The 24,242-nt window shown below is 42.1% G+C and overlaps 1 protein-coding gene across 3 annotated transcripts in view; it reads left to right on the top strand.

The window, feature by feature from the left end:
- SIPA1L2 (signal induced proliferation associated 1 like 2) overlaps nucleotides 1-24,242 on the top strand; it is a 330,522-nt gene that overhangs the window by 80,288 nt on the left and 225,992 nt on the right. For all 3 annotated transcript variants that reach the window (XM_073627936.1, XM_073627938.1, XM_073627937.1), the window contains exon 3: nucleotides 10,408-10,541. In XM_073627936.1, the coding sequence (XP_073484037.1) occupies nucleotides 10,408-10,541 (134 nt within the window). The remainder of the gene's footprint in view (nucleotides 1-10,407; nucleotides 10,542-24,242) is intronic.

Raw genomic sequence — 24,242 nt, forward strand, 5'->3', positions numbered from 1 at the left:
CCCAAAGGGGCACAGATGGCAAAAAAAATTTCTATCAAAAATGAATTCTATCCAAAATGGAAAAACAAATGCCTATAGGTCTATTTTAATATCAAATACCAATCAATATTATAAATAAACTACAAATCTCCTTAAAGAAAAGATGGTCACAGCAAACAGTTTCATTTTATAATATCAGCATTGTAATAATAATACAAATGATAGTTGTATTTGATAATCCAATATAAGCTTACTTGAAAAATCACCTTTCATGTTGGGAGTTCTGTCTGTATTCTGGCCATCTCTTTCTATAACTTCCTGAAGTCCCTGCATGCTTTGCAGCTTCTTCTCTGCTGTTTGCTTTCGATTTCTTAAGACTACATATCCCATGGTACCTTGCTGCCTACAAACAGTGATTCCTGTACTGACTCCGCCGCTTGAAACTCCTCCTTTCAGCACCTCTGTAGTTCAGAAGGCAGGCTCTGTGAAATGTATGACACAACAATGCCTCATAGAGCATAGGGAATACATGTCACAGGATTCAAGGAAGTAAATTTACAAACTTCAAAATCATTTAGAGTAATAATAGTGTAGAAATAATAGAAATACAATTACTAAATGCATATATGATTTTACATTTTGACCATGGATATGCTTTGAGTAAATTCTCATATGTAACAATAATATTCAAATAGATAGATAGATAGATAGATAGATAGATAGATAGATAGATAGATAGATAGATAGATAGATAGATAGATAGATAGATAGATAGATAGAATGTGCAGTTTATCATAGTCCATTCGCCAAAATTGATAAAATGGGAGAGATTTACTAAAACTGGTGCACAAAGATACTGGTGCAGCTGTGCACATTAACCAATCAGCTTCTAGTTTTATTGTGACAGCCAACCACAGTGGTCAAATGATTGGCTGATTCTTCCCACCCATTGGTGGAAACACCCATGGGCAGTGAGGGGTAAACCTAATTTTAGTTTTAGAAAGAATGGGAAAAAATACTGTAGCTGCTAACTTTTAATATTAGGACACTTACCTGTGCATGGATCCCACGTTGTTGGCACCCCAGCCGATTTTCGGATCTGCTCTTGGGTGCTGCCGCCGCCATTCATGGTAAGGGAAACCGGCAGTGAAGCCTTTTGGCTGCGTTTTCTAACTGGCCTGGCGGCGAAGGATGGAAGTGGGGGGACGAACTTCCGAGGGACCTTGCCGCAGCACAGTGTCCTGGAAGTGGGGTCGAATACCTGTCAAAAACCTCTACTTTAATGTAAAAAAAAAGTAATTTACACCTCTGTACAGTATGTTGCTGATAGAGAGATGTCCCCTCACTTTCTTACCTGTACACAACCTTTTTTTTACCGGAGAGGAACTGACAGAATCTCTCCAACTGAGCCTCTGAATGCAGTGAAACCTAGCAGACCCAAGCTGAATGCAAGAATTTCTCGTTAACTCTACATATTTTTTTTGATGTTTTGTTTAGAGGAAGGTGATCCACATAAGGTTTTAACCTACTATAATTTTAAAAGATTGTATCCATTTCTTTTGCAGTCTGTGTGAACTATGCAAAAAAGTAGATCCCCTGGCAATCCATAATGTGTCAGGAAACCGGACGTGCAGAAGTTATAAACTTCTGTAGCTCTCAATAAACTAAAGATATACTAAGTGGGCATATCCTGTTCCTACATTTGTTTTTGTCTTGTTTGTAGGTTTAGAGGAACCTTGAAGGATAGAAATGCATGGGAACAAACACAGTTATCTGGAAAAATTGGCAAATTCAATTAACTATTCACACAAACACAACTTTCTGCCACATCACCTGACATAGGGTAAAGTGTAGGGTGTTCAGGGCAAAATAAAAAAAACATATTCATTAATCTGTGGAATACATGCACATTTACCCTTGTTTACTGTACATGCACAAATGCTGCACATACAGAAAAATACCCATTGATCTGTCAGACATCCAGTTTGCTGTTAATGGGAAACACCACAAACCAAAAATGCTATTTAATACATTTCTAATAGTCAAAGAAAACTCACCCATCCATCCATGTCTTCATTGTTATTTTGCTGAGAAATCACTTTGAAATTCCCTCCCCAGCTTTTCTAGCCGTGGCCATCGTGAGTAGGGACAGATGATTCATCTAGCATTTACTTCCTGGAATCCAATTGCCCTTAGCTCAGGCATGCAGGCGGAGGATGTGTTTAAAGAGGAACTTCACCCGCAATGAAAAAATTCTGCTCTCCCCCCTCCTTCACGTTTGGCACTTTTTTTGGAGTTTTGACAGTATCCGCCCCCCCCCCCCACCACCCCCACCTGCGGTTGGATTGCCGGTTTCCCTTGGTTAAGATGCTGGCACCTGTAAATGAAGCTGAATGAAGAATCAGCTCAGGTGAGGACAGTGCTGGATCCTGGTGCAGGTAAGTCAGCAGCTACAGTATATATATATTATTTTTTGGGGGGAAGACTAGAACTTCACTTTAACCCCTTGGCGCCGGGTGCACGGAAATATTCGGCCTCTCAGCGCCTAGTCCTCGACGCAGAGGGGCTGCATATTTGTGCGAATTGCTATCCATACAGCTTTTCCGAGAGAACGCGGGCACAGTTACTGGCGCCTAACTGAAAGCTCCAGATCGCTGCTTGTGATTAGGAGTTATGGGATCATGTGACAGCCAATCACTGTGGTCACATGCTCTTAAGCCCCGCCCTGCCTCCTGGCGTTATGAACCTCCAAAAGGGCTGGGAGACACCGATGTTAAGAGGTTAACTGAGAAAATCTGTATTCTGGAGGAAAGAAAAAAAAATACCCAGGAATACTTCTGGAATGTATAACATTATTTTGGCCTAGGTCAGAAACAAGGAAGAAACTAAAGAAATATAAATCATGTATAAAACAAGTAAATATAATATAAGGATTAAAAATATATAGTATTGGTTGAGAAAGTTTAGCTCCACTTTAACTTCTTGTTTGGGCTGAAAACACTGTGCCTTTGTTGCATTTAAATCTCAGCCAGCATAGTCAGCCCTGGCTGGTGGACTATAGAACTCCACCCCCAACCAGCATAGTCAGCCCTGGCTGGTGGACTATGTAACTCCACTCCTCTCTGTCCCACCTGCATACAATAGCAATTCTATTGCCTTGATGTGATGTCGTTCTGAAGTCATGGTAGAATAGGAACAAGGAAATTAAAAAATGAATGCACCCAACAGGCCATGTTTTGGGAATTTCTCTAAGATAAAATACATGTCAAAAATACCAAGCCATTGACTCTGATTTAAAGCACCTGTGCAAGATGAAGGAAAACCTGCAAACATGGCCTGTTGGGAGTACTTGAGGACCGAGTTTAAGAACCACTGCCTTTGAGAGTTAGAGGGAGGTTTGGGGATAACTTTAGGGGGTGTATATATTTTAAATTTAGGGTAGTCTGAGCAATCAGTTGTTCTTTGCAATGCAAACCCATGCCACAAACTACTGGCAATGAATTCCTGGCTTCATCTGTGGGTGCGACTTACGTATGGGAACGGGGCGCTTTAAACTTTTTTTTTTTTAAACTTTCCCCATTTTTTTTATGATCACTTTTATTTCTATTACAAGGAATGTAAACATCCCTTGTAATAGGAATAGGGAATGGCAGGTCCTCATTACAGAGAGATGTGGGGTCTATAAGACCCCACATCTCTCCTCTAGCCTGGAAAGACTGAGATGGAAAAGAAAAAAATGATCTCAGCCTTTCTAGCCAAATACACAGCAGTGTTTACAACTGTCGGGGCTGGATGTGACCTATTCCTTCTCCGGCTCGCCAATCGCATGGGTGAGCTGGTAGAAGCACCGGAGGGTGGCGGGAGGGGTTGTTTTTACAGTGCTGGGAATCGCCAGTGAAAAAGAATGATATCTGAATGATGCCTGCAGCTGCAGGCATCATTCAGATATCCCCACTCAAAGTCCAGGACATCACATGACTTTCTGCGGGTGGGAAGTGGTTAAACATTGCCAGGGTTACATGAATGTACAATGTGTCTTAGAATATTTGTGTGAACTGAAACAATAAGAAATAAGACCATTAGCTTTGTCCTTGTATTGGAACTGCATTGGGCATCACAGCCCAGCGTTGCTGGTGCGAACAAGCCTTTAATGTGAATTTGATATAAGGTATTAATAGAGCAGAGTTTTTCAAAATTCAAATACCACAGCAGACGCAGATACCCTATAATTCCAGTTACTGTATAAAGAAGGAGAAGTTATGTAGCACAAAGCTGTTTACTAGCATGTTAAATTAGAACAATCCAGTAGTGCTGTTTGCATTACTGATTTATTTATGAAGCATAACATGTATTATAGATTTATCATACCAAAACAAGCATATATTACTAAAACACTTAGAGTTCGCCAAGGTTATATGACAAAAGTTTTCTCATTTCTTCATTCTCAGTCTACTGGCATTTAGGTGTACGTCTGGGCAAAATTAAAAAAACTAGGCAGTTTATCTCTGCAATACATGAACATTGTTCCATGTTTGTTACCTTAAAAGTGCTGGAAGTGCAGAAAAATAACTATAAATGCTGCCCTGAAATTCCTAAGCAGTGTTGTCAGTCCCACAAAGTTCTCTTTAGCTGAACCTAAATGAACCTTTTCCTATCCTTATCTGCATAACGTAAGGATGTGAATTCACCCAGCCCAGCAAAGGAGAACTGGGTAGGGCTCATAACGCTGCTTGGGACTTCAGGGCAGCAGAAGGATCAAGAAATTAGGAACTATTCTTGTAGTTTGTTTAAAGATATTAAACAATATAGGGAACTTTGCATGTATTGCTATGAAGTACAGAATATAGAACATTTTTCCACAAGGGAAATGGGGAATGATGAGGAACAACGGGGCTTTGTGATACCCAAGAGTAATAGATCAAGTACGTAAAGATATCATAAAAACTGATATTTATTATGAAAAAAAACTAAAATATCCCCTCTCCAAAAGTATGGGGGAGATGACACAACATTAAAATTGCATAGAAAATAGCATGTGAAGAACAAATACAAATGATGAAATAGACCCAGGTAGGTATGATGAAATATGCGTTTTCCAAGCAATCCAACGCGTTTTGACCAGTGTGGTCTTCCTCAGGGGCTTGCCCTTGGGGTAGCACATCAGAGAGTTCTATAGCACATATGCAATAGGTTAGTGATGCTGGAAGTCAACAAGGACGGTAAGGAGGCAGGGGAATGGATGATGGGAAGAGGAAAACAGTAACAGCCCATGTGTCCCAAGCACAAGGGATATCAGCCAAGATGTAAAAACAGTTACCTTCTTGAACAGAAGGAGCAGCAACAATGTAGCCACAAAAGAAGATACTTGTAGCACACAGTTGGAGTTTCCAAGGGAGTGCAATGGAGATTTATGAATGAAGATCCATTATCAAATCAGAGGAATTAGCATAAAAAACCTGAACAGGACTACATGTGGCAGCTCCACACCTCCAACCAGCATCTGCATCTGCTGTCCTTTACCGTAAGGATAGAGAGGGTAAAAAAGGGGAAGGGGTATGCCTATATATCAAGAATAATGTACAAGTGAATGTGAGAGATTACATCACTGAGGGAGCTAGGGAGGAGGTGGAATCCTTATGGGTAGAGCTCCAAAGGGATGAAGCTAAGGGGAAAATAATACTGGGAGTATGCTATAGGCCCCCTAACCTGAGGGAGGGAGTGGAGACAGATCTCCTATCACAATTTGGATTAGCAGCAAGGATGGGAAGTGTTATCATAATGGGGGATTTTAATTATCCAGACATAGACTGGGCGGAGGGAACTGCGCATTCATTTAAGGCTCGCCAGTTCCTTAATGTCTTGCAGGACAATTTTATGGGTCAGATGGTAGACGCACCAACTAGAAATAAAACATTACTGGATCTACTGATTACCAACCTATGTAACATAAGAAAGAAAAATATAAAGATAAAATATCTAACTTTCGTAGTGTAGGTTCTATTATTCCTATGGAATGATGGAGACAATGCAGTAGGATATCTATATATATCATTACTTCGGTAGGAACCACTGGATGGGTCCTCTGTTCTTTGCCTCAAACTCTATAAGAACTTTAGCCCATCTGACACACTAGGTTGAGTGTACAAAGCATGAAATACCACAGAAATTCTCTGAAAGTATTATCTGGTAACCAGTATAAATAGTTACCATGTCCAAGAAAACAGACACTGAAACAGTTAGTAAAGGAAAACTTATATATTGTCACATGATATGGTAGGTAAAGAGACAAGCATGAAAATGGATTAACAAAGGCAATAACACAATTTAGCATACAGAGTGATTAGTAAAAAGAACAAGGCATAAGATGACACTTTGGGGTTGATTTACGGCTTCCAGTTTTTTTTGTTAAAGCTTATTTGAAGCGGAAGTTAGAAGCTGATTGGCTACCATTAGGGGTGCTGAAATTAATCACTGCATCGATGCATCGTGATTCAGGTGTCCCCGATGCGGCATCGATGCATACGACCAGAAAATCGATTGCCGGGTGATGTCATCCCGACTCGCCCCGCCCCTCCCGGAAGAGCACTCCGAGCGTATTGGTAAAATTACTGTGTTTTAATAAATCCCAAGTTACAATGAAGTGCCCCGCTGTATGTGTTTTTTTAAAAAACATGGAATTCATACTAAATTTAACAGTACAATACATGCCGCTCATGTGACTGCCGTGCTCGGCCCGACCCGCCTCTCTCCTCTCACGTCTCTCCTGAGTCCTGACGTTAGCTGGGAATTCTCAGCCCCTGCCCGCTGACTGTAGCTATCAGATCAGAAGAGAGGCGGGCAGGGCTGACAATTCCCCACTGATGTCAGGACTCAGGAGAGACATGAGACGTGAGAGGAGAGAGGCGGGCCGGGCAGGGCAGTCACATGAGCGGCATGTATTGTACTGTGAAATTCAGTATGAAGTTCCATATTTTTTTAAAAAGCACATACAGTAGGGCACTTCATTCATTGTAACTCGGGATTTAATAAAACACAGTAATTTTAACAACAGGACGATGCAAACAGGAATGCCAGGGAACTGTCTGTCAGCATCAGTGGTGGCCCATGCATTGTGGGGGGGTTGGTAAAGTGATGGCTGCATTTGATTGGCACAAGTGGCTGCATTTACTGGGGACAAGTTGCTGCATAGTGGGCACAAGTGGCTGCATATGATGGGGACAGTGGCGGCAATTGATGGGCACAGTGGCTGCATTTGATGGGCACAGTGGCTGCATTTGACGGGCACAAGTGGCTGCGTTTGACGGGCACAAGTGGCTGCATTTGACGGGCACAAGTGGCTGTATTTGATGGGAACAATGAGGCTGTAATTAATGGGGGAGGTTTAGTATTCCAGTTAGTATTTCAGTTTGTTTGTGCCCCCCAAAAAATTTTGAGCACCAGCTGCCACTGGTCAGCACAGAGACAATACAGGGAACTTCACAGGGCTGTTTTCCAGCAGTGGATTGTATTCCCTCCTGACTTCCCAGCAGCATTGTATGTGAATGCCTGTACCCTGTAGTGCACCGGATTAATGGGAGTGAGGTTATTTTTAATTCAAAGCAGAGTTCTAGTCAATTTTTTGTTTATTAAAAGTCAGCAGCTACAAAAAGTGTATCTTCTGACTTTTAATAAAAAGACACTCACCTGTCCCACAATCCAGCGACGTGGCCACCCAAACCTTTCCTTTTCTCCCCTGCCTGTCCACGGCGCTGGCAATACTACTGTGGGAATCCGGCTGTGACAGCTTCCAGCTTTACAACTGGGTGCGCATGTCTCACTGCGCTGTCCTGCATAGCTGGGCAATCTTTTGGGACCTGTGACGTGTCCCAGAAGATTGCAAGGAGGGAGGGGCCGCCTAGGTGGCCCAAGCGGAAGTGGGAGCTCGTCGGTAATCATGATGCATCACGGAATCCAATCAAATCGTTGACCAGATAATCATAATCAAATTGAATCGTGAGACCAGTGAAGATGCTTACCCCTAGCTAGCATGCACAGCTGCACCAAATTTTGCACTCTCCAGTTTTAGTAAATCAACCCTACAGTGTTCATATCAGCAGTAACACGGTCACCTAATGTGCAGCAATGGGCAGTAATAAAGCTTGAATTACTAAATACAGGAGACTATAATGCCGAAGTGCATTAATGGCGACTATGCTAGGCCTAGACCATCTGGATGTGCACCGTGGATCTGTTAAAATGAAAGAAAGGGAGAGAAGGGATCAAAAGGGACTTGCAGTATGGTTTTGTTGAAGGGGCAGTCCTTTATGTTGCTCTTCTGCTGGCTATTGTTGGGACCCTTTAAGAAGTAGTGATGCACTTAACAACAGTTGTAGGAAACCAGCATGTTGTATGGTTGCACTAAAGATGCAATCAAGGTGTGATATAGGTGTGGTACAGGTGCAGTGTAGATACGGGTCAAATGCAGTGACAGTTTTGTATAACTGCAGTATAGGGCTGTTACGGGTACAGTATAGGTTTGATAGAAGTGTGGTACAGGGCTGGTATAGATGCAGTATGGGTTGGATGCACTGGTGTCCTGCTCTCAGTGGCTTAGTCTCTCCTAGCAGTGTCAATAATGGGCAGATAGCCCTCTCACCCATTCCCAGGATGCTGCTGTGGAAGCTTGCTGTAGAAAGGGGCCCAATCCGTTTCTCTCTGAAAGCTTCTGGAAATCAGAAATGCAGGATCTGTGATGGGGGCCGTGCTGCGCTGCCCCAGGTGTCCTCGGTCTCACAACACTGCTGGCAGGTAAATACTCAGATAAGAGTGCTCCGCTCTCTCTCTCTCTCCTTGGCACCAAGAGGAAGAACAGTTAACTAAAATCCTCTCTCTGCACCTCCTACTGCACAGTGTTCATTGGGATCTGTAGTCCAAAAAGCCTATTGGTCCCATTATATGGCTGCCGCCCCAAACTGCAACTCCCAAGATTCTCAGCATTCTGCATAGAAGTCTATGAGATGGCTTGGCTTTAGCTCTACCTGGCCAGAGTAGAATGGTGAAGCATAATATCAGTATCTTAGTAGAAAGTAAACTGATTGTAAAGGGGGAAATATCTCCTCCATGTTTCTGTAGTCCAGCACCTGGCTACATACAGTATATCAATACCATGAGATTGAGACACAAGTAGAAGAATAATAAAATAGGGCAGAAGATAAAGGGAAAAATTGAAGAAAAGAGTAGGAGCAAAGTTGAATAAGGGGGAGAGAGAAGAGGCAGGATAAGGGAAAAGCGGAAGGGTTAAGGATAAAGGGGAGGGAGGGGGATTGTTTGCACCCCACATCCCAGTCATGATCAGGCAGCAACCTCAGCCATACTACAGTACCTATCCAATAGCTCTTAGAACTCTTGAGAAAACATTTACTAAAAGAAAAAAAAGAAAAGATTTACTAAAACTGAAAACTACAAATAAAAAACTAATCATTCCACTTGGCCCTCAACTATATTTTCATTAGTATGCAGAAGTATGTATATTTATTCACTATCAATTGTTAACAACATCAAACGTCAAAAGATAAAATCACAAATTAAAGTTTAAGAAACATTAGCCTAAGAAAAGCTTAAAAGAGAGTAAGGAGAATTCTGATACCAATGTTTTTTTTTTTTATTTTGTGCTTTATTCCATAGCTTGGGAATAAAGTATTTTACGAATACAAGGATAAATCTCTCTCAGAAATTGGTAGGCAAGATCTTCAATGGTGGGAAATATTTTCAGTCTGTAAGTAGGATTTATACAAAAGTGCCTCCAAGGGAAACTACTGTGCTTATTAGTTAATTTTATTCTTTGTATTTCTTTTTGGATGTTTGCAAATTAGATCTGTTATATCATTTTTACAATTCTTTGTACCAGTATAATGACTTTATTTTCCTAAAAAAACTTTTGTTATATGATATATCCACAACACTTGATTTGCAAAGCGTACTGGGTGCTTTGATAAGAAATCCCAACTGTACTTTTAAGTTTTTTGACTTCCTGGGTGAATTTTTATCTCCGCTAGGAGAAAAACATATGGGGTTGTCCGATATTCAGGTCTATTTTTGAGCAAAATAGTTGCACAGCGATCCTTAGAGAACTGCACAGCTCTTGTGTTGTGCTCCACTTGTTGGCTGCAATTGGTAAATATGAATTATACATATGCAATATCTAATATGTACCTGATAAAGCAATGTTTTTTAATGTTTATTTTTGGTATTGAACATTATCTACTGTGTGTATCCTCTGTTAAATGGATTTCTTGTATTACACTACATATCTTTACACTTACCTGATATGTATTAAAAGTGTTTTCCATAAAGCTGTTGCATCATTTTAAAACTTTCATCTGAAACTTTCAGGTTCTTTATATTTCCAGGTAGATTGCATATAAAACCAGGTTATGTATTTGTTTCTAGAGCATCAAAATTACTTTGGAATTGATGAGCATTTGGGACCCGTAGCAGTCAGTATTCGCAGGGAGAAGGGTGAAGGTATCAAGGAAAAAGAAGTGTCTCCATTCTGCTACCGCATTGCTTTCAGAACCAGTGAGGTAATCTTTTCTTTACAGTCTTGTTTCTGTGTCTTCTTAGATAAATATCATTTGCAGTGTATGACCTTTAACTGAGTAAATAAATAAATGAGTTTTAAATGGCAGTTGGTCATGTGCATATATGAAAACCTTAAATGGGAACCACTGCCTAAAGTATATAAAATAACATGATAACAATGCAATTAAAACGCATAGATGAAAAACCATACCAGTATGTGCAGTCACTTAAATAATTCCTCCACCTTGTGTTATGTCTCCACTTGGAAATGTAACAGTGTCTCTACACCAATTAGCAGAAGGCAATCTCAACTCACCGTATAATGAAAATGCGCACTCACCATAAGTATCTGCTGCCAAATTATAAGCAGTGCAATAGCACTCCTCCTTTCCTCTACTGGGGCAGCAATCAGCATACATTTGTGCTCGTGAGAAATTGGCACGGTGCAGAACACCTTCGCTATGGAGGATTAGTGGACCATATTTAAAGTTTGCCTGCAACACTTCTCATGCTATTGTGCTTCTTATAATTTGACGGCAGATACTTGTGGTGAGTGAGCATTTTTATTACACGGTGAATGGAAATTGTCACAATGCAGGTGGAGTGCAAATGCTGTTTTTGCTGCTTATAACTTGGCAGCATTTATTTCTGGTCAGTTTGCAATTCTGCTAATTGGTGAAGATACACTTACATTGCCAAGTGAAATTTTTTTATGAGGAGGAGGAAGTCTTTAGAATGCACATACTGGGACTGTTTTCCATCTATGCATGTGGATTGCATTGATATAATATTATTTTATTTCACTTTATGCACTAATTTAATTTGGTTATAGCACTGCATACTATATTATTACTTTTTATTTGTGGTTGTATGTATATAAACTCATATTGCAAGTTGCTTATATTGAAATTAATGCTGATACTCATATTTCTTTTTCTTAAATGGGAATCAATCACGATGAGGTTTATGCAAGAATATGAGTATTTTGTCCTAAGTTATTAGAAATGTCTACACTTATGTTTGGAGTATTTACATTTACCCCATTGTTTATCTCATTTAATTGCATTGTATGAACCTTAAATGTTAGCTTGATGGTGAAGGTCTCCCAACCACTTAAAATGCATAACAATGTCAGATAAGGGAGAAATGTTGTTAAAGCTTTCAGAGTTTAGTTCCTCTTTTAAGTGGTACTAAACCTAAAAACAAAAATGTAATATATTGCAGTGTACCAGTGCTTTAATACAGTGAATGCATTTATTTTCTTTTTCAAGCTTTTTTCCCTTTATTTTCATCTGGTATCCCACCCAGTAACACACTTCATGTCTTAGGATGTATCCACTCTGAATGGATGAGCAACAAAGACACCCTTGGATAGCAGCATTGCCTTGTCAGTCTGGGAAGAGTGTTAAAGCCGGAGTCCACCTAAAAAAAAAATATTAAAAGCCAGCAGCTACAAATACTGCAGCTGCTGACTTTTAATAAATGGACACTTACCTCTCCCAGCGATGTCGGCAGTTGAAGCCGATCAATCGCTTGGGTCGCAGCAGCTGCCGCCGCCATCCTCGGTGAGGGAATCAGGAAGTGAAGCGTTGCGGCTTCACTTCCCGGTTCCCTACTGCACATGCGCGAGTCATGCTGCGCGTCCTAACTGGTCCCCGCTATCTCCTGGGACCTGTGTGTTTCCCAGGAGACAGCGGGGGGTACGGGAAGGGGCGTGACTCCCGTGGGAGTCTATTCTCGGAAGTGGGTGCAAATACCTGTATTAGACAGGTATCTGCACCCCCTCCCCCCTAAAAGGTGCCAATTGTGGCACCAGAGGGGGGAGGAATCAGATGAGCGGAAGTTCCACTTTTGGGTGGAACTTCTCTTGAAATGCAGCAACACAAGGCCTTGGCCAGCAAATTAAATCCAAACTTCAGCTAACACCTTTTAAGCAGATACAGCAACAGTTTGGCAGGATAACTAGTGAAAATAATTTATAAAAAAAGCCTAAAAAAAAATTATTGTTTTTGGATTCATTACTACTTTAAAGAGGAACTGAACTCTGTAACCTGTACCCGAAGTATGCAGGTGGCAAAAAAAATTGTCACTTGTCATCTTAGTAGAGGGTGGGCTTTTTTCTCATTTCAGAGCCTCCAGCAAGGAGAACATTGAGCAGCACAGTAGTGAGATCATTCAAATTGATTCTGTGATCATGCCTGTACTGGGTAAAATGTTAGGGAGGGATGGTTTTAGGCATGGCAGCAGTGTGCTATGTCAAGTTTTAATAAAGTTGGATGCGATCTGATGTCATCAGTGTGTGACTTTTCTATAACAGTAAACCTTCATTTTTGAGTTCAGTTCCAGTTTAAGAGGTATAGACAACTTTGTGGTTCTGTTATGTGACACTTCTATGCACTATTTGGAGCTAAGAGATAGTTGGGCTGATTCGTTTGAATTGAAATTTGAAAATGAATAGAAAATTAACGTTGTTGCTAATAGCATCCAATCAAAGTTTTAATTTAGTTTTACATAGAATAAAAAGACAAGTCTTCCTAAATTAGAGGTTACAGTTGGATTGATCTCTCCTTCTCATAATTACAATTCAACATCTTCATGGTCGCTGCTGGTATGTCTGTCAGATATAGAGTGGATTCAGTGTTATCCCCAAGAGGCCGCTTAGAGAACATCTCTTTATCCTCCTTCTCTCCAGCATCCACAAAATTACTTTGTCTTCTTCTATTTTTGCTTATCCAGCAGCACTGAGATTTGTGTTCTTCCTCAGCTTTCAGAAATAATGTCAGTGCTTGACATACACATGTACAGCAATACCAGATAACACCTAGGCTAATAGCAACTGTAAGGAGAGGAAGGGGGCAAAACTGGCAAAGAGTACAGCATTTAACGCTCTAAGTCACAGTCTGGGAATCTGTAAAATGCAGGACTTCCAGGTCTGTTTCTGCCTGTTCCCTAATGAAGGAAAGAAGCACTTTATGCAGCACAAAGGGCATTAGGATCAGTAGCATCTCAATTGTCCTCCCTTTGACTGTTCTTCCTCATTCTGTCCTCTTATACAGTAGTTTATAGATCTCTCCTCTTTCCCTTCTTTTTGGTACTTAATGTACTTACTGTAAGTGTGCACATAAATCCACTTCATATTTTTTATATATTTATAGAAGTCACTTTTTTTTAATTCTATTCTATTTTTTTCTTTATATGATCTTTATATGATCTTTTAATTTGATGTACTCAGTCTGTGTGTTCAACTCGTAATATTATTCTCAGACCCATGTCATGTTTTTCCTTAGGAATGTGAGGCTTAGGTACATTTTTGAAGCTAGCTTCTAGATTTCCTTCATTCCGCTTGTGTTGCAATATGTGGAAACACAAAATTGGTTTCAGTGGAAACTGAATGAAATTAAATGAAACTGATAACTTCTTTGTTCCAGCACAACCCCAGATGCAGGAGACCGTCTTTGTAAAGTAGAATGTAAAAGACACTTAAGTGCCAAAAACTGCTCCAAAAATAGCACAGTATATGTTAGCGTGCTGCAAATTTCCAAGGAATTCTTTGGTACCCTTTAGAGCAGAGGTAGGCAACCTTTGATTGGTGGATATTTACCTGAACAACATGAAAGCGATCAAAGACCACCGGGGTTCAGGGCTCTTTTTATAAAAAGAAATGAACAAACAAGACCCCCCAAAAAGTAAGAACAGCATAAGGAAAACGTAGAAAAGTATGATAAAACAAATGTCACTGTAAAAAATATAAACTTGGCCTACCTTAAAAGTCAGCTTTTAGTGAGAAACCTCGCATTCCCTTTTTTTCATGTCTGCAGAGTGATTGGTCACCCCACAAGTTTGATGCAGGAGTCCATCAAGAAGGTAGGACATCTGGTAATGCAGGTTGACTTTCTTGATTAGTTTCAGGTTTAGCTGGCCTCAATTCTGGCCTGGCTGTCTAGTCTGAGTTCTGGCCAAACTGGCTGAGTTGAGTTCTGGCCAGTGTAAGTAGCATGTACAGCAGTGTCCAGTGTTCCCAGTCATCCTTGGTAAGCCGTGGTTGCATGCCCACAATCCTCATATCCTTACTGTCCTTACTGTCAGCAGTTCTGTATCCCTAAAGATACCTGTGAACCACCTACCCTGTTGTGTCCGGACACCGATACAGAGATATGCCAATCTGTTCTGGAAGCCTATCATGACTTTAAGGATGTTTTCAGTAAAAAGGGAGCAGAGGCCCATCCGTCCCACCGGGCCTACGATTGTCCCATTGAGCTCCTTCCGGGAGCGGAAGTCCCTTTTGGGAGAATCTTCTCTTTCACTGAGTTAGAGCTGAGAACATTAAAGGAGAACATTGACGAGAATCTAGAAAAAGGATTCATCCGCCCACCCACATTTCCGGCGGGAGCAGATATCTTTTTTGTGGAAAAGAAAGATCCCACCCTACGGCCTTGCATTGACTATTGCGAGCTTAACAAAATCACTGTTAAGAATCGCTACCCTCTCCCCTTGGTGCCCGAACTATTTCAGAGACTGGGAGCCACTACCATCTTTACCAAACTTGATCTCTGAGGGGCCTACAACTTGGTCTGCATCAGAGAAGGAGACGAGTGGAAGACAGCTTTTCACACCCGATTCGGGCCATGGTGATGCCCTTTCGGGTTGTGCAATGCAACTGCTACATTCCGGTACATCATCAATGATATCTTTCAAAAATATTTGGATCTGTTGGTCATCGTTTACCTAGATGATATCCTGATCATTTCCTCTTCCATAGACTCTCACCGCAAGCACGTCAGATGTGTGTTAGCTAGGCTCCAGAAGAATGGCCTGTGTGCTAAGCCTAAAAAGTGCAGGTTCCAGCAAAAAAGTATTCCATTTCTGGGACTAATCATCTCAACTGAAGGAATCAAGATGGATCCTAGTCCCCACAGACAAGAAAGGTATCTGTAAAAGAACTGGTCTGGCGCACACACATGCTCACGGGCAACAGCGGACTTCCAGGGTGCTGATGCGCACGTGTGTGCGCAACAGACTGCGTGCACACACAGGAGCGCGTCCCTAATGCCAACTGGCGCCTGACGGCCTATTTAAAGGGTGCTCTGACTCACAAACAGCGCTGACTGGTCTTCAGCTGTGTCCCTATCTTCTGATTCCTGTTATACCCTGCCTGATACCTGTTGCTGAACCCGGCTTACCCTGACTCTGCCTCTGATTCATTCCTGATTACCGGTTCCTGATCTCAGCTTCCATTTGACCTTGCTTCTGCTTATGCCTTTGTACTTCGCTGCCCGCCTGTTACCGAACCCGGCTATCCTTGAGACCTCGTCATATCAGACTCCTACCAGGTACGTGACAGTATCCAATGTTTTGTAGGATTTGCAAATTTTTACAGAAAATTTATTAAAGGGTTCTCAGCCATCATCGCTCCTATTACTCAGCTAACCAAACAGGGAATCCGTTTCCATTGGTCTCCAGAGGCTCAGACTGCCTATGAATCCCTTAAGAGATTGTTCACCTCCGCCTCTGTCTTGAAACATCCAGACTCTACTCTGCCATTCGTCCTGGAAGCTGATGCCTCCGAAATCGATGTTGGAGCAGTACTTTTCCAATGACAGGGGACCAAAGCCCTCTTACACCCAGTTGCTTTCTTCTCCCGTAAGTTATCAGCAGCAGAGAGGAACTTTGACGTGGAAGACCGAGAACTGCAATAACGTCCGCACTGGAGGAGTGGCAATACCTGTTAGAAGGAGCAGCCCATCCAATCCTGATCTATACAGATCATAAAAATCTAGAGTACCAGATATCTGCAAAGAGGTTAAGACCACATCAAGTCAGGTGGGCATTATTTTTCTCCAGGTTCTCTTTCCATGTCACCTACTGGCCGGGCTCGAAAAACATGAAGCCTGGCGCTTTGTTTCGGATGTTCCATAAATCTAAGGAAAACTCTCCCCCGGACACTATCCTGTCTCCAGGAAATTTTCGTTTGGTATAATCAAACTTCCACGGGGTTAGCACCTCCCGCTGGAACAGAGTTACAAGCAAGAGATGGTCTGTTTTGGTACAGGAGCAAGATCCTCGTACCTGAGAGTTTACGGGTCACTATACAGGAACTCTGCCATGACCACGTACTGTCTGGACATTTTGGTATAACTAAAACTGCTAATCTTGTGCAACGCACTTTTTAGTGGCCTCAAGTAGTTGGAGACTGCAAGAGATACGTGGAATCCTGCACCACTTGCATTTGAAGCAAAAATAGTAGAACCAAGATCTGGGGGTTGCTAAAACCATTGCCTGTTCCAGACAGACCATGGAAGATGTTATCCATAGACTTTATTGTTGAATTGCCCCCAGCAGAGGGTCATACCACCATCTTTGTGGTGGTGGACTGATTGTCTAAAATAGCACACTTTATCCCAATGTAGGAAACACCCTCAGTTCCTGAAACAGCGCAAGTTTTTATCAAGTCTTTATCAGAGAAATCATTACACTTCATGGACTACCAGCTAACATTATTTTGGGTCGGGGAGTACAATTTACTTCTAGATCCTGGAAGGCTTTGTTTGAGGCCCTGGGAATTGAACTATCATTCTCCTCCGCCTACCATTCACAGACAAACAGGCAGACAGAGAGGACCAACCAGATTCTTGAGCAATACTTGCGCTGTTTCTCCTCATTTTCCCAAGATGACTGGATCTCTCTGCTCCCATTGGCCGAGTTTGCCTACAACAACTCCACTCAATCCACCACAAAACAAACCCCATGTTTTGCCAACTATGGCTTCCACCCATCATGTTTGCCTAACTCCATCCCAGAATGCTCTGTACCAGCTGTCCATGAAACCATAAGAGTTTTCTGCTCCAATAACAAATTACTGCAAGAAACCATGACAAAAACACAGGAACACAACAAAGAAGTCTTCGACAGAATTAGATGAGGAGAATGAATGCTTGTGAGGGAGTCACTTTGGGCGGGGGGGCCCATGGAATCCAGAATCCCTTGGGGTGGTTGGGAAAACCTTGTTTCAGCTCCCCATGCACCTCTTATGTCTAAGTTACCCTGTGTCTCTAATAGGGGCACAGGGTGACCGAGAAATCCAGTCTGATCTGTACTAATTGGATTCACTCTACAGCCACACTGGAATGTTGTGTATGTGTGTATATATATATATATATTATATTGTCTCATTTTGTTATGTACTCTTTGCTGGGTCGTTTGGGGTGTGGCTGCAATTCCAATGTTCTTTTGTGTCTGTCTGCCTTGGATATTATGGGTTGTGTATGTAGATTAGCTGTGAGACTGGTGGGGACGAATTCCTCCAACAGCTCTCACTGCTGATTGGACAGTCTACCCCGCCCGGAATGCAAAGCTGGGGGGATTGTCCAGAGTAATACCTGTGTACCTATGTTTTCAATAAACAGTCCATGTTCAGCAACCAAACGAGTATTGTCTTGTGTTTTTTGTTAGCGATTGGAATATCTGATATCTATATTCAGACTGGGAGGAAGCGGAAAGCACTCAAGCGGAGTGTGGGACATTTCGTTACAATGCTTGAACCCAGTAATCTAGTGTGGTTGTCCACAACAAACCTAAGATTGGCTTGCCCTTCAAAGAAACTTGGTTCCAAGTTCATGGGTCCATTTTCTGTAAAGAGGAAAATTAACAAGGTGGCCTATGAGCTGGAGCTTCCAGATTCACCCAGGATTCATCCCGACTTTCATGTGACGCTACTAAAACCTTCTGTTCCCAACTCTTTTCCAGGTCGGAATTTGGATCCTTCTGACCCTGTAATAGTGGTCAGAGAGGTGGAATTCGAGGTAGAAGCAATCTTGGATTGCAGGAAGAGAAATAACCAAATCCAATTTTTGAATAGGTGGAAGGGTTACAGTCCTGAAGAGAACTCATAGGAACCTGAAGGTAACATCTAAGAGTCTGATCCAGTCCTTTAAGAGGTCTCATCCTGAGAAGTTGGCCCGGTTGGGTATCCAGAGGCTGCCCTTTAGGGGGGGCAATGTCAGGAAGATCCTGCCAGTAACAGAAGATCCAGACTTACTGGTGCACAATCGCGGTTGCCAATGTGCATGAAAGAGTGCGCACGTGCAGGCGTGTGCATACACGCGCACGGGAGCGTGTGCAGCCCCTGGCGCCGGGTGGGCTATTTAAACCAGGCTGAAACACAAAGACATTGCTGTCTGATCTACAGCATTCCTGTGTGTGCCCTGCTATCTGAACCTGTTCCTGTGTAGTACACGGCTTGCCTCTGACTAGCCCAGCTGTCTGCCTGCATCTGACCCCCGGGCCTGTCTTGACAATGCTCCTGCCTGCTCCTCTGGTCCTTCTGCTGTCTGCCTGATACCGACCCGGCTTGTTCCAGTGACCCTGCTTCTGCTTCTGCCTTGTTCCAGTACTCCTGTCTGTGTAAGACCTGGCTTGTCTGACTCTTCTGAGTTCCAGTCCAGTCCATCTCCTTCCAGTCTGTTCCAGCCTCCAGTCTTCTGCTCCAATCTCCAGTCTGCTGCACCTACCTATTTTTCCCGTCTGCTGACCTCCCTGCACAGTGCCACCTGCAAATCCAGACTGTCCTCCTTGCTGTTGATCCTGCCAGGCACTGGTGCTACTCTACACTCCTGTGCCTCCTATTTACTCTATCAGAGGCCTCGAATCTGAGAGAGGCCTTCCTCTGCAGTTCGGGCTCATCTACTAGGTTCGTGACAACTGGGCATCACACAATTCTGTATTGTGGCTTCCAATGTTGCTGGACATTGCTCTGTAAGTTGTCATTTTGGAGGAAATTACTTTGTGGGCTCTATTTTTGCTGGATGTTTTTCCATAGGTTTTCTTTTTCCTAGGCATAACTCCATAGTTTCAGTTTCTGCTGGGCATAATTTTACAGGTTATGATTTTACTAGGCATCTCTCTGCAGGGTTAGACCTTTGATAACAACAGTTGTTTTTATGACACGTGTCACCATATTATTTTGAATATTCACATTTTCTAACAAAGCTTGGAAGGTGACTGCACATAGGTGTGGTGACTGCATTCGTTTTCACTTTTTAGGTGAAGAACATTTTTAGCACGTACAAAAAAAAAACAGCCTTTTAATCTTGCCAGAAATTCTGTGTCTTTGTTGTTTCCTGTGAGCTTAAAGGAAAGGACAAAGAACCTTATCTTTATTCGTTCTTAGAACTACTAGTTCCACCAATCCACCATTTAAAAAAGTGCAAAGATAGTGAAAGTATACACTGCGCTAAATTCAAACAATATAAGATGCGGAGCAGCTACATACGGGGTGACAACAACCAAAGAAACATGTGAAAATAAAATGTAGCGCATAAAAGGTGCAAAAAGTCTTCAATCAAGAAAACAACTAAAATAAAATGAACAAATGTCCACAAATATTGAAAATAACAGTGAAAAAACTTATAAGTCTCTCAATGTAGGTGAAAAAAATCCAATAAGTGAAAATGAAAAACAAATGACATGGAGTGTCCCACTGGAAATAGTACATGGATGTAAAACGACAGATGTTATGACACGGGTAAATCATCAGATAATCCCCAAGTTGTATCTCACAACTGCATGTGACTTAGTAATGTTGGTGTGTAAGAAACTCTTACCAGATACATTGGACTCCCTTGTCAGCGACAGGGAATCACTCGAGCGGGTTACCTCTCAGGGCCTGAAAGCGGACGTCACGGCTCTGCGAACCATCTGGGTCAAACTCTGCGTGGATCTTCCGGGGCCACCAGGTGGGTCCTCTCAAAGGATGGCCAAGGTGCGAATCAGAGGGAACAGTGCGTCACGTGAGAAAGCTGGAATGAAGGCTGGTTGGATCTCTCAGTGGATATGTGGAGAAAAAACACTCTGGTGTTGCACTACCCTATTACTGCTTAATGTGAAGCCTGTTTGGGGATACTCAACAGGTTAACCACATACCATATATGCAAATGTTTGATGTTCTACACCTGCCAGGCTCAGTCAGGTGCAATCATGTGACCCCACTCATCCAATGGGGAAGTTGGATTGACAACACATACAATTTGCTTTTTAGAATGTTTTTTATAAATATTAGGCAACTTGGAGGGGATGCTGTATGCCCCAGTAGACGATCCATTTGATCGAAACGCGTCGGGCGCTTTCAGCATCCTTCTTGTTGCCCATCTTTGTTTTTATACCCTGTGATCACATTTTATTGTATCCTGGCGTTTTTAGCAATAAAAATCCCACTTTTTGTTCATCTACACTATGTGGAGCCTGTTTATTTTTTCTCCACATATCCACTGAGAGATCCAACCAGCCTTCATTCCAGCTTTCTCACGTGACGCACTGTTCCCTCTGATTCGCACCTTGGCCATCCTTTGAGAAGACCCACCTGGTGGCCCCGGGAGATCCACGCAGAGTTTGACCCAGATGGTTCGCAGAGCCGTGACGTCCGCTTTCAGGCCCTGAGAGGCAACCCGCTCGAGTGACTCCCTGTCGCTGACAAGGGAGTCCAATGTATCTGGTAAGAGTTTCTTACACACCAACTTTACTAAGTCACATGCAGTTGTGAGATACAACTTGGGGATGATCTGATGATTTACCCGTGTCATAACATCTGTCGTTTTACATCCATGTACTATTTCCAGTGGGACACTCCATGTCATTTGTTTTTCATTTTCACTTATTGGATTTTTTTCACCTACATTGAGAGACTTATAAGTTTTTTCACTGTTATTTTCAATATTTGTGGACATTTGTTCATTTTATTTTAGTTGTTTTCTTGATTGAAGACTTTTTGCACCTTTTATGCGCTACATTTTATTTTCACACCATTTAAAAAAGATGAACAAAGGCAGACATGTCTGAAGCAGCAACGTGCAGTGAGGTCAGTGGCTGGTGAGGCACTGGCTAGTATCAGAGCCAGACACACACAGGTTACATACGCCGCGAACGTTAGAGGGAGAACAATAATTCCAGCACTAGACCTTCTCTGTAACTCTAAACATGTAACCTGTAAAAAAATTTAAAACGTCGCCTATGGATATTTTTAAATACTGAAATTTGGCGCCATTCCACAAGCGTGCGCAATTTTAAAACGTGACATGTTAGGTATCTTAGGTAACATCATCTTTCATAGTATACAAAAAAATCGGGCTAACCTTAGTGTTTTGTTTTTTTTTTTTTAACTCAGGAAACAGTATAGAAAAAGCATGCAAAAATGCATTGTTGGGACACCCCCTTGGACTTTATAGGGCAGAAAAGAGTACTCTAATTGGAAAGTAGATATGTATAAAAAGGCACAAGGGTGCCAACTTTATTAATGTACAAAGGCAAATATTTTTTTAAAATAAGCACAATTCACTTTTAGGTATGGACAATACACCAATGAATAAACGTCAATAAAATATACAATATATACCACCCACAGCTAGTAATCCAAAATACTGCTCAAATAAAATTGAGTTCAATTTGAGATTAATAGCATACATCCCGACATGTTTCAGAAAATTGCATTGGCATGTATTTTTCCTTCTTCAGGGGTGGTTTACAGTTGGGTATATTTTTCTCATGTCTTTAACACAAATATATATGTGTATAACAATATTGTCATGGTAACATAGCAAGGACACCAAAGTGTGATCTATAGCTTATTATACCATATTACAAAGTAGCAAAATAGAAAGCACTTACATATTTTTGACTCATTGGGGATTAGAGGGATAAAAACAGAGAGGGGAAATTACATGCTGGCTGCATGATTCCACACACAAAACATGGGGGATTGTCCGTGTGTCCATAAACCGGTTGCTGGGACGCATTCACAAGAGACGCCTGAGTTTTTCCAACAGCGATCAAAGCTTGCCACTGTGGGAACAATTGTAGCCGGAGGACAATTAGATCAAACCTACTCTTATTGGGAAATAGTAGAAAGTAAAAAAGATTATGGCAGACACAGGGACAAAGAACCATGTCCATATAGTGCCCGTCATAGCAATAGTATTTACCTCAAGTTAGGAGCTGAGTAGAATGCTGACATCCGGGTGGCGGCCAATGGACTGACACAAGCCAGCTAAGTGTGAGCATTTAAATACCTGATCCAATTGGCATAGACCAATCAGATAGTCCATTCCGCCTAATCAGCTGCATAGGATGCAGCCGATTGCAGAAGTCAGAGCGTCTCTCTGACGGGGGGGGGGGGGGGGGCACGCGGAGTAGCCACGCCCGGAAGGGGCTCTTCATGGAAACGACGGCAGGGACGTGAATCTGCTCCTCCTGACGCAATTCATGAAAGTTTAATTTCCAAAACAAATGCGTTTGAAAAATTTCTGCGCAAATACTGTGTAACATAAAAAGTTGAAATGACCACCATTTTATTCCCTAGGGTGTCTGCTTAAACAATATATATAATGTTGGGGGGTTCTGTGTAATTTTCTAGCAAAAAAAAATTAAGATTTTTACATGTAGGAGAGAAGTGTCAGAATTGGCCTGGGTGGCAAGGGGTTAATTACCATAAGTAAGTAATATACAAATAATGATTATATATTATTTTTACTGTAGTTTACTATATTTTCAAAAAATTTACTCAAGCAGGTGGCTTAACAGAGAAATTACTGAAGTTATAACTTTCAGCCAATAATTTCATAGTAAATAGATACATAATAAATTATTACCTTATAACATATAGCTTAATAATATATGATTTAGCTTGTACTTTTTTAGCAGCAGCAGATTCTCATTCTCCCTCTTAACGGTGTGAGAAAAACATGGGATTATGGGTAAATCTTAACATGTGTTTTTTCCTTCTAGTTAAGAGGGCTGGGCTGGAAGGGAGTATTTGTCTTTTAGACACATGCCCCCTTCTATGACACTGCAGTGAGAGGCCAGCCTCCACTGCAGCATTTTTATTGTACACCTTAGGCCCAGGGCCGCTGATAAGCCAGTACAACTGGCCCTGTTGTACTGGGCCCAGCCACCAGGGGGGGCCCGGGCAATCCTGAACAGAGTGCAGAAAAAAAAAAGTCTTTCCCCAACTCCCTTCTTCCTCCGCTCCCAGCAGCTGCTCAGCCGCTCTCTATAAGCACTCACTCAGGCTCATCTCAGAGGCGGAGCCTGACTGGGAGATCCTGTAGTTTGAGTGGGCGGGAGGGGGTGTGGCCGGCTTTGAGGGTGATCGCTCCCAGGTTCTTCTGGTGTGCACACATGAGCTGCATTATGGTGGCAGTGGATCTGGATTCTCAGGGGACTGCAGATTAGCCCAGTCACATTAACTGCAATGTAAAGTCTAATGTCTGCTTTTTCATGTAGCACAGCTGTCCTGACTGTGAAAAATTGGGTTTTAAACTGCACTGCCCAATTTCTCACAGCAGTACTACATGAAAAAGGAGATGCCATCAATGTCAGCAAACCCCACTTTTTATTACTTATGTCAAAATTTTTAGATCACTGGATCACAACAAGCCTGGAGCTGAATCACACAGGAACGCACTGTACGTTCCTGTGCAATTCACATGCAGGTCTGTGCAGTGCAATTTCAAGTTCATTCATTTTGAATGGGCTAAAATTGCAATGCACAAAAAGTAGTGTATGCACTACTTTTTAAAATGCACTGCAACCAGATCACATGTTGATCCAGGGCTAGCAGGTGCAGGGCAAACTCACTACGTTTGCGACCTGCGTTTGAGGTCCTGAACTTCTTATTGACACCTGCTGCAGATCGCAAAAGCAGTGCGTTTTGCATG

Source organism: Aquarana catesbeiana, linkage group LG04 (assembly GCF_042186555.1).
Source record: "Aquarana catesbeiana isolate 2022-GZ linkage group LG04, ASM4218655v1, whole genome shotgun sequence".
Lineage (NCBI taxonomy): Eukaryota > Metazoa > Chordata > Amphibia > Anura > Ranidae > Aquarana > Aquarana catesbeiana.